The 12,045-nt window shown below is 30.9% G+C and overlaps 1 protein-coding gene across 2 annotated transcripts in view; it reads right to left on the bottom strand.

Moving 5' to 3' along the window:
- Positions 1-166: 166 nt before the first annotated feature.
- LOC123549455 (exocyst complex component 2-like) overlaps positions 167-12,045 on the bottom strand; it is a 51,628-nt gene continuing 39,749 nt past the window's right edge. For both annotated transcript variants that reach the window (XM_053545351.1, XM_053545352.1), the window contains 9 exons: positions 8,186-8,319; positions 7,758-7,824; positions 7,079-7,195; positions 6,300-6,441; positions 5,308-5,363; positions 4,511-4,633; positions 2,444-2,505; positions 1,887-1,943; positions 167-1,037 (listed from right to left, as the gene is read on the bottom strand). In XM_053545351.1, the coding sequence (XP_053401326.1) occupies positions 953-1,037; positions 1,887-1,943; positions 2,444-2,505; positions 4,511-4,633; positions 5,308-5,363; positions 6,300-6,441; positions 7,079-7,195; positions 7,758-7,824; positions 8,186-8,319 (843 nt within the window). In that variant the 3' untranslated portion in view covers positions 167-952. The remainder of the gene's footprint in view (positions 1,038-1,886; positions 1,944-2,443; positions 2,506-4,510; positions 4,634-5,307; positions 5,364-6,299; positions 6,442-7,078; positions 7,196-7,757; positions 7,825-8,185; positions 8,320-12,045) is intronic.

Below are 12,045 nucleotides of genomic sequence, written 5' to 3'. Positions count from 1 at the left end.
AGAGAGGGTGGTAAGTTTCTAGCACATCATACAGTATTAAATGTTGTGATAATTGCTTGAGCTTAATTTAAGTTAAGGCTAATGACAGAAATGAAAGATTACTGAAGAGCTTCCGTCAAAAAGTGGGTCCCTGACAACTGAGTAATATAAATTACAAGTATGTTACTGATTATATGTTAAAGATTTATTTAAACATTTAGTACAAATTCCATACTAACATATAATAAATATTACAATAATCATTGATCAGTCTTGATCAAAGTGATACAAGCATTATATTAAACACATTCAACAAATATTGCACTTATCATTAAATACAACTACAGCACATGAAATTATGTAAGCTATAATTGTAACAATTTTTGAAACAGCCAGTAGACATATTTAAAGGAAGTGTAGGGTGCCTTATTGTACTGCCATTACTGCCTTTCTACAAAGGGTTTTTTCAAGTTTACTATAAAATCATTTGTACTTTATTAATACATACAAATGTAGGTTGTTCCAAAATGAAGGTCTATAGATAAGAGTGACTGTGATTAAAAACAAAATCATGTTTGCTGGAAAAGAAAAGTTTTGGCTGTATCAGCATACAAATGACACGAGAAACGAACTTCTGACAAGGACAATACCTAGCTGTTGATAGGCAGATGTTTTAGAAGAAATGTATTGCAAGTTAATTTGCTAATTCACTAAAATCGTGGCTATACTGTTGATGTTTAGTAATTATAACACACAAGCCATTACAAAAAAATTCATTTTATCACTGGTCTATCACAAGACATTCCTACACAGTTGCTATTTCACTGGAAAATCACATATGACATTCTTACATAGTTGATGTTTCAATGGAAATTACATATGACATTCCTTAACAGTTGATGTTTCACAAGTGAAACATGTAAGACATTCCTACAGTAGTTTATGATTCCCATAAAAATCACATAAGACATTGCTATGCAGTTGATGTTTCGCTGGTGAAACACATAAGTTGGAACTTCATTTGAGATTTAAACTTGTTTATCAACTCTTCAACTTTCCTGAAACAAAAAAATATTGGAATTACAACGGATATAAATTCAAGAAATAAGTATAAATACAAGAAAAAAAAAAATGTACCAGAATAACAGGCCTTCCCTGACTCGAGACATTTTTGACAAAATTTACTGCCAGCCAATATAAAGTCCTTATGTCTTAATTTAAGTTCTACCATCATTCAAGCATAGATATATATGTATATAAGACAACTAGATTATTTCTAATAGGGACAATGTGTGTACAATCATGATTTTGGTAATCTGACCTACATCAAAATTTTGAAAAAGAGGGCAAAAATGGCCCTGAATTGCTCACCTGACTCAAATGGTATCTGTTCATACAGAACGCCCAAGATAAAACTAGAATACTTCTTAAGAACTTTTCAAGTACTTTTCTTTACTTTTTCAAAGTTTATTTTTCTCAAAACGACATCTTAAATAATCACAACTTAAAACAACCATTTCTAAACTTGGTCTGTAGCCTTTTAATATGGTCCGCCCCTAGAAAAAATTGCCCACTGACTAAACTGATAAAATTCTCTCTATAATGACTGCTTCAGCTATACCAGATAGAGATCAACATACACCATTACTTTCTTTCAAATTATCTTCACTTTCTTCTATTTCTTTTTCAAATTTATTCCTTTCACAAAACAAGTTGCTATTCAAGTATTTCTTTTAGGCTTTTCAGGGTTTTAATCATTTGTTAGGAGTTTAAAAGGACTACATAGCATCAAATTCAAAGACTTTTCAAGGTCTGTGTGAACACTGAAAAATGTAAGTCAAATTTAAGTTGTAGTCATTTCTTTTATCCCAGAAAACCTTGAACAATTTTTTTTTTTGAGACATTACCTTTTTTCTCCTTGTGGTAAATCAGGTAAATGATCCAGAGCTTCTTTAAAATTTGTTCTGAAATAAAAACAGAACACAGCATAAACAGAATTTACTGTTTAGTCCATGCTTTATAGAGCTAATTAAAACCATTCAAAATCAATTTTAACTCCATTATTTATTTTCTTCTTTCTGGAGACTTTTGTTAGGCAAATAATACATAAACAATATCTATAGGCAAACAGTGTAATCTTGCAAACCCAGCTTATAATATTATTAAGGTGCTTGGTGGCAAATCTGTTATGATGTTAAATTTTTTGGCATTGCAGTCATTTCCCATTTAGCTCTGTGAAATCCAGCTGGCCCGAGTGAAAAACTTTTTTTATATAATTTTAGGGAGGTAGGTTAGTGGTCCTTTCCAGAAATAATTCCTTGAAAAAAGCTAAGCTAGTGGTCCATGTTAGAAACGACTGTTTAAAATGCTAGGTGAGCAGTCAAAGCCGGAAATATTTCCTTGAGAATAAGTATATTGTAAGTTTGATAGCAGAGTTTAAATCCAATAAAAGAGCTATACTTACACAGTTATATTAGAATTATAAAGTTGTACTGTGTGTTGAAGGCAAAGAATCTCTAGCCGAGCCTACAAAAAAAAAAAAAAAAAAGGCAATAAAACAGAAGTAAGAGTAAGGACATCTTTCTTCATAATTTAATTTAACTATGGAAGTCAGAAAAGAAACTAAGGTACATTGCATCAAGAAATGTAATGTTTGGGTAAGTCAGCTTCCCTTTAAGGTAGTTCTACACATGTATTTGATTATCAGGCAGTGATGGTGTAATGTCATTTATCTGAAAACCTAAAATAATGCCCAGTAGCCATTAAACAAGTAGCATAATCTTGCTAGGAATTATCGTGTGTATAAAGTGTTATTCTGATATGCTTGTCTCTGTTAAAACACTCTTACGCTAGAATGACATTACATTAAAGTGTAGTGACAAAGTTTTTGTTGGGACCAAGAAAGAATGCTTAAATATTTTATCTACAGTATTAGATTAAGGGCATAATAGAATTGAAATAGTTTTAGCAAAACCGTGTTTTAACATGATTTATACACTCGGGTGTTAATATGTCATACAAATAATTTCATGAGGGCGCATGAAATTATTACGCCCGAAGTATCGCCCATCGTGCATTAATAGTGTTAAAACACTCTTTTGCTATAAATTGTTTCTTAAACAGTTATCAATACTACAGGGCCTGGCATTCAGTCAAAAATCAAGTCTGAAAATCTACATTCTAAAGCCTGAAATGTCCTCTTCACTAGAGTTATATCGGGACATTCTGGCTGCAAAAAGCCATAAATTGGGATCAGTCCTAACAAGACCTTGACCTGTTAATGTCTTTTAAGATTAATATTGATAATATATAGGTACTGATGTAAAATAACTAAAAATTATAACGTAAAATATCCAGCAATGCAGAGACAATAAATTGCATTTAATTAAAAGTTAGAAATTAAGCACATAGTCTTAGACATACATATTTAATTTGGCCATAACTGAAAATAGTTAAATCTACAACTATGAAAACTTACATTAAAATCTTCATTATGGTACTTTTTCTAAATGCAAAAATTCTATCAAAAGTGAGAATTTTCCATAGAAAATTGACTGGCGTGCCAATATTTTTTTATGAGTCCGCTAAAATATCAAGGACATGATCTTGATATGATTTTTATTGGCTGAATTTCATATGAATACAATCGTGTTTTAACAAAATATGGTTAAATAAAATTCTACATTGTTAAGCAGTTTTTCTTTCAAACATGCAGAACTACTTATACCTTCAAGTATATGGAACTACAGGTCATATTTTGCAAACTATGTGACTGTAATTATAGTAATTGGCGTTTTCCTATTGTATACAAGAGACGTTGCTAGTAAATCACAAACACCCCTAAATGGCTGGTGCTTTCTTTTGGGACAGGATCCTTGCCTGTGGCCTCAAAGATAAGACCTGACAACTAAATATGAGCCGTGCCATGGGAAAACCAACATAGTGGGTTTGCGACCAGCATGGATCCAGACCAACCTGCGCATCCGCGCAGTCTGGTCAGGATCCATGCTGTTCGCTAATAGTTTCTCCAATTCCAATAGGCTTTAAAAGCGAACAGCATGGATCCTGACCAGACTGCACAGATGCGCAGGCTGGTCTGGATCCATGCTGGTCGCAAACCCACTATGTTGGTTTTCAGATGGCACGGCTCATATAACACTTCACATTATGCTTTATATTTTTAAACTCATTCAGGGGGGATCGATGGAGAAACAAAACGTCAAACACTGGGGTATACAAAACTATTTTTAATAAATCGACCGGTTGGTCTTATCTAATGTCTACAAAGTCAATTTCCTTTGTGGGTGGTTCTGATCTGTGTTTTCTGAACTGGTGTTTAGAATGTTGAATTTGCAGTCATCATCTGTTATAAGTGTCATGAATATTTATATTTTTGTAAAGTTTTTAACTTAAATTCCTTGAATAGCTAAAAAAGGGTTTCAGCAGAGACACCAAGTATTTCAAACAGATGAACTAACAATTTAAAGGTATGTCTCCATAATCATGGCACACACTGTATTTGGAGGTTTACCTGAAGTATTCCATTAGTACCAAACTCAGGAACACACTGTATCAACCGAGACAATTCTTCAACCACAGCATCCACGATCTTTGTCATAACACGAGAGATAAATGCAGGAGAAATTGAGTAGACCTGAAAATATATTAGACATTATTAGTACATTATTTGCTGGGGCTTAACTTTCATGGAGTTCATCAATAAATCAAAAAGAACTAATAAAATGTCAAACAGTTTTAATCCTTAAGATTAAAACTTTAAATCCACAGATCCATATTGCCACTAAAAAGCTGTTTGACAGAAGCTGCTTTTCACATTATGGAAATACAACTTCCCATATTCATACAGTTAACCTAATGGATCTTGCTTCAAGTATATCCTGTCAAATATGTACACCTACATGTACAGACTCCTTTACCTTGTAATATCCACTCACATACTTCTAACACCGTTATTGTAAACCCTGCGTCTTTACCTCGTAACATCTATTCACATACATCTTACCTTTTATTTAATCAAAGTCTCTTCCTTACATACACACAATCAAACTACCTACTCTCTGTTATTCTTGCCTCCTTATACATTTAAACAAGAAAACAAAACTTCCCTTTGGTGTTCCTGTTGCTCTACCATCCCGATGGCTTTTGGGTCCTGTAGCTCTATGACCCTCTTGTTACATGATCCTGTTCAAATATGGTATTGATGGCTCTATGGTCTTGTTGCTATATGACCCAGTTGCTATACAGTACTGTTGTTCTGTCTAACCATACGTAAATTTCATTATCTTTTAACATAGAAAAAGTTCTTACCTCTGCATGTACTTCAATCATTCCCATTACAACTTCCTTCAGGTAATTCCGTACATCTGGAAACACATTTTTTCAAAATGAATTCATAACAAGAACAGATGGACAGCATGCTCAAGATTCCTATAATGTTTGCAAACAGACAAAAGAATATATCAGATGACTGGGAATGCAACATAACAATGGTACAGATTCTTTTTATCTTCATGTGCATGTGGAGGTGTACTGTACATATGTGCAGTCTGATTATGATCTGCACTGTTCACCATTCAGTCAGTATCGTTTTGGTAAGCACCCCCTTTTAGCAGTTAATGGTACTGTCCAAATTCAAAGATGGACAAGTTCATTATAGAAAATTAGCAGGGTAAGGGTTAAGAAGATACAGTGAAACTGAGAAAAGTGTCATAAAACTTAAAACCAACCCTAAAGCAAACTCTGATCCTAATGACCTTGACCAGTGGGGTACCTGTACCTAAGCCAACTCATGTCTACCACTTCACAAGATCAATCGTTATGTGATGTCTGATTATTAGAAGGGCAGAAGATAACAGTTTGAGCAGCCAACACTAATATAACATATGACTGCAGTAATCAGGATCTGCAGGGTACAATCACGATACTTTACCTGAGGATATCTACCTTGTATCAAGACCAAACTGTATGCATGGATTGATGATACAAGGGGCAGTTAGCTATGAAGATAAAGTGAAACTGAAACTTGCAATAGAATTTAACAGGACATAAAAGACAACACTGATGCCAAAGTGAGAGAAAAGACCGTCTTATTCTTTGAATAGATAAGCTAAAAAGCAACAAAGAATAATTTAAAAAAAAATTCTCTCTTTATCTCAGGCTTCAATTTCAATACTTAAGATATCCTGAAATATTAACAAATATCAAGACATTAATTTTTCATATAACTTCCCTGAAGTACTAATCAAAGGCAGTCATGTTACAAAATGTAAATGGTAGATGTAAAACACAAAACAACCAACCTGTTGGTGATCGACAATGCCTCCAGTCAAAATGCCCCCTATACATATTTGGCTCCATGGCACCCACTATCGGGTTAGATTTCTCCTCGATATAAGCTTCAAATAATTTCTGATCTAACTTATTATACGTGCCTTGACTAGCCTGTAAATAAAATAATCACTTTTTCTTACTGCAAACTGACACAGAAATAATTCTTAAATCATTTTGGTGTGTAGAAAAATATTTACAATGCAGACTTCGACTAAACTTCTGACAAGTCAAATGGTAAAATAAAATGTAATACTCAGAATATTATGTTTTTAGAGGAATTCACACACATTTAAGGATAATACTTAATTTTAAGCTGATTTTACAGCATATTAGGGAATTTTTTCACTTACATTCATGTTTCTGAATGTAACTTCAGATAAATTACCACTCTTACCTGATAACAGGATCATAATATTCTATACTTTGCAGTATTTTACAGTGAGCACTATTCAAGTTTATTTCAAAGTGAAGTAAATAGCATGCTAAACCATAACTGCCACTAATCAATATGCATGATTGCCATATTCATTTTGTGGGCATAAATTGTTGTGGTTTTGGCAAAAACCATTATTTTGTTAGGATATTTATTCATGGATAATCGGATTTCAACTTTTGTAGATGTAAAGAATGGAAATTTCATTGGTTCTATGGGGATTAATTTTGTGAACTGATGAACCACAAAATACATTAAAATTAGTACACCATGAATAATTAAGATTTCAAAGTATTTCGTTTACACATGACGTACCTGTAAGACTTTATTCATTTCAACATAGCCATGTTTATTGAGGTTCTCCACAAGTCTAGGTATCAGATGTCCTTTTGTATGGTTACAATTACTCAACATTATAATCAACTTCTTATCCTGTAAAATATGACGCTTTACCAATGTATACATGAAAACTATTATACTTTTTATCTATTCTCAATTTTTCAAAGGAAAACTGTACATTTGTAGTACTTCGTGGTTATTAAATTACTTGGTTTTGCCAAAACAGCAAATTTCAAGGTGATATGCATTTGGGGATATCAACTTCCAAAGACAAAATGAATGGGAATTTTATTGTTTGTAGGGATCTTTCATGGAATGATGCAACCACGAAATCCACAAACAGTTATCTTCCATGAATATTTCTAAATTCACCGAAGATGCTTTCTGTAAGAAAAAGAAAAGTAATCAAATACTTTAATTAATCCAGACTGACCTCTGGTTTTCTTTTCAAAAATCTACGGTTGCAGTAATTCATTTGTACACTGGTAATATGATACATAATAAATCAAAGAAGTCACAAGTTACTGATATCATACGAGCACATTTGCATTACTGACCTGACTGTCAGAGACAGAAAAAGTGTAAACCATAGAATTTCATCTGGTATGGAAGGCCTATACATGCTTTCATAATATACACAATGACCTTTACTGACCTTTGATGGTATATGATCCTCATGTGACCTTGACTCCAGCATGTGCTTATCTCCATCATGACTGAAACTAGGAAACAAAGTCTCTTGTTAGTGCAATTTTTGGCTGCTTTACTTGTTTTCTGCTTTTTGTTATTATTACAGAATAAAAGTTATATAAACGTTGACATACAGCAAGTGTTATCTGAAATCAATCAACCCAGTGTAGTCAAAATGTACTCTAGATAAAGTGATCAAAGTTAGACATATAGCAATTGCAACATATTATCAATTAACCCAATGTAGATGAAATGTACTTGTGATAAAGGGATCCAAGCTAGACATACAGCAAATGTAAGCTGTAATTAATCAGTCCAGTGTGCACAAAATATACTTGCGATAAAGGGATTCAAGCTAGACAAATAACAAACGTAACCTATAATCAAGTTTACCTGTTGTCTGGTGATAGTTTTGTGTCGTGATCATTTTCCGAGAAGGCAAGCTGCTCTAGACACGGAGCAAAGGCTTCAAGTAATCTTGTACACAGACTAGTAGCTTCTTTCTGCACTGTTCTTTGACTAAATATCTGCAACATAACAAATGAAATATCAACAACGTAACTGAAACATCTGCAACATAGGTGAAATATATGTAATGTAAGTGAAATATATGTAACATAGCAAGTGAAATATCTGCAACTAAGTGAAATATATGTAACATAACAAGTGAAATATCTGCAATGTAAGTTATATATGTAATGTAACAAGTGAAATATCTGCAACCTGAAATATATGTAACATAACAAGTGAAATATCTGCAACGTAAGTGAAATATATATGTAACGTAACAAGTGAAATATCTGCAACGTAAGTGAAATATATGTAACGTAACAAGTGAAATATCTGCAACGTAAGTGACATATATGTAACATAACAAGTGAAATATCTTCAATGTAACAGAAAAAACAAATACATGTATTTAAACTGAAATATCATCATAAGATTTGAATTTCTCCATTAGTGAACTTAGTAGTATAAGAAAGGATGGTGCGAGGACATATCTGACCCCACTTGACATATGACCCTTGACCTAAACCGACCAATGCTGACCAATTTCAACAAATTTAAAACAAATTTTAACAAATTATTGTTAAAACCTATAGTAAAATATGATTAAACACTTCCACCAAATATTTGCCAAAATCCTGCCAAGTGGCAACAATGTGGCAGTCGCTGCCAACTTGACAAACTTTTGGCAGAACGTTGGCAAACACAAATTCAACCAATCAAAAGCCTGCCATTTTTCTGCCAAGTGGCAGCAATGTGACAATGTCTGCCAACTTGGCAAACTTTTGGCAAACTTTTGGCAGATTATTTTTATTGATAAAATGTAAAGGTATTTGATTTTATTTTCAATTAATAAGTATATTATTAGGGTACACATAGTAATTAAAACTTTAATTAAGCTTTTAATTCAAAAGCTTTTTTTAATCAGGAATGCTTTTTCATCAATCGGTTTATACATTTAAAATTCCATACAGATCGATGCGGTTTCATCCATATTTAATCGATGTAACACCCGCAAAAGCTAAATGTTATTTTCTGTAGATGTGAATTTTCGTAAGGATTAATGTCAAACATTGTCCCTTTTTTTAAAAAACTTAATTCTTTTCTTATACAAAGTTAACTGATCATGTCAAAGCCTCGCTACATATTTTTTATATTACTGCCAAAAAAACCCAAAATTAGATCACATCATCTTTCCACCCCCAAATAAAACTGCATTTTGGGCTTTTACTCAGTTTATCCGGGTTTCACCTAGGTCGGGCCCCTTAAAAAAAATTAATATCTATTATTCACCGTTTTTTTTTTATCACAAACACCCCTTTCAAAACCACATTTGGTACAGCACACTATATTTTTGGTTTATGGTTTAAAATCTTATAATCAAGAAAATTCCAAATCTAAATCCTTTCCCATTTAAATATTCAGATCATCCAACCTCATTTTTTGAATTATCCAACACCAAAGGGTTAAAATACTTTTTTCATTTTTTACATATTATAAAAAACTGCTAATTCAAAAGAAACATTCATGTCCCCCTTTTCCTCTACCCTTTTTTTTTTCTTTTTTTTGTTTTTCTTTTTAATTTAAAAATTTTTTTCAGCTAATCATAAATCGTTTGTGTACAATTTTCAGAAGCAGATAGATTGTCAACATATTCTTTTTCAGCAAATTGTGTTTCTGTTTTAAAACATTTTTTACTTCTAAAAATTTTCCCAAATTATTAAAATTTTTTCCATTAGTACAATTTTTTCGACTTAGGGGTTATTGCTTTATTTTTAGCGAAATTACTTTGGGTTTAGCGTGTTTGATTCTCCTTGTTTACTGATATTTTAACTGCAGGTTAAGATCATTTAATTTTTTTAAATTTTTACTTTAAAATTTATTAATATCTTTTTGTAAAAACCCTTTTAATTTTTTCAAAACTCTTCGTACTTTATATTGTGACGTGCACAACATTTTTAATCGGGTCTACAAGTTGTTTTTTTTAAAATTTTCTATGTTATTAACTTTTAATTGCTTCAGTTTTACGTAAAAAAATCTCCTTTTTTAACTGTTTTTTCAACTACAAAGTCCAGTTCTTTTTATTTTCTTCAACTTTAGCTTTAAGCTGCCATATCTGCTTGAAAATTTTTTTGTAAATTACTTAAAAGTCTCATACTTTAAATTAGACGGTGCACAATACAAATCCAATTTCAATTTTTTTTTTAAAAGTCACTATTTTAAATTTAAATTTTCTTTTTAAAGTCCTCTAATCGTATCATGTCATCACCTTTTTGTGAAGCCCCTTTTCCCAATCGATTTAAATTTTCTGCAAGTTATTTGAATTAATTCTAATAATCTTAGCTTTTTTTCTTTTTCAGTATTTAGTTTATTTATTTCTTTCTAATTTCAAACAAAACATTTTTTTTAAATTTTTTTTTCACTTAAATAACTTGTTTTTTTAGTTTTCATGTTTAATCAAAAAACCTTTAATTTCTAACTTGAGTGTATAACTTTTTAAATTTAGTTCTAAATACTTTTTTTATATTGCACGTCAAATCAGTTTTCTTTTCAATCTTTAATAGAATCAACCAAGCTTTCATTTCTTTTTTAAAATTTTTACCTTGTAATTCAACTTTAATAATAATTCTTTTTAAAATCTTTGTTAATTCTTCAATATTCTTACTTCTGTTTCTAGTGTTTTTTTTATATTTTTTTGACATCTTCAAGTTTATATTTATCTATTAAACTTGAACTTTTTTAAACATAAATCGTCTTGAAACAATTCGGTGGATTTTCGGGGATTTCCTAAGTTGTTTTTTTTTTTTTTACCCCCCTATCAAATGCCTGTTCATTGTTTTATCAATTTCCTTTATTTCTTGAAATTGTTTCCAGTCCTTTCAACTTTTTTATTGTTTTTTAGTAGCAAACCTTAAATCAATATAAAATTTAACTTTATTATACTTTCAGATTTCTTTATTTGTTTTAACATCTTTAAAAAACTCCCATTATATTTTACCAGAAAGTTTTTTTTTAAAAATTTTCCTTTGGGTTTTCAATATATAAAAAATCATATTTTTGATTTGTTGCAAGCAAAAGAATCACGACTATATTTTGTTCAGTACAAATCCATCATTTCCATTTTACCTGACTTTCAAAAAAAAAAATTAATTTGAACATTTTAATTCGAAATCTTTTGGTGTTTTTAAAATTAAGACTGACTTAAAAAATAACAACACAGTTTTTATGCGCCTGAAAAAGTATTTGTATTTATTTTGAACTTTTTTATCTTCACATACAAAACATAAAATATTTACGGGGGCGATTAAAATTCTCAAAAGGGTTAAATTTGGTTGGGATCACTGAAATTCAATTTTTCTTTTTGGTCTATTTTAATTTTTTTTTGCAATTTGGCTTAATTGTTAATTAAACTTGTTTTTTTAGTTTTGTTCAAGTTTTAGCATACAATATTTTTTATCAAATATAAAGAGGTTTTTCGAAGTATATGCATTAATTATTTTTTTTTTTCCAGACCAAAGTCCACAATTTTTAACATTCAAAAAAAGTTTGGATAAAAGAAAAAATTGTGTAAATTTTTGGGATTTATCACTTTTGTACAAAATTTTGGAATTTCCTTTTATATAATATTACTTATTTTACATTTTTTTTCAATACTTACATTTCTTACATTTTATAAAAAAAAATGCAATCAAAATTTAATTAATAAGAAAAGAAAAAACTTGCCCGGGAAAAAGAGAAGACTTAAG

Source organism: Mercenaria mercenaria, chromosome 6 (genome assembly GCF_021730395.1).
Source record: "Mercenaria mercenaria strain notata chromosome 6, MADL_Memer_1, whole genome shotgun sequence".
Classification (NCBI taxonomy): domain Eukaryota; kingdom Metazoa; phylum Mollusca; class Bivalvia; order Venerida; family Veneridae; genus Mercenaria; species Mercenaria mercenaria.
Note: the sequence above shows the minus strand (reverse complement) of the source record. Positions and strands in the feature narration are given on the sequence as shown.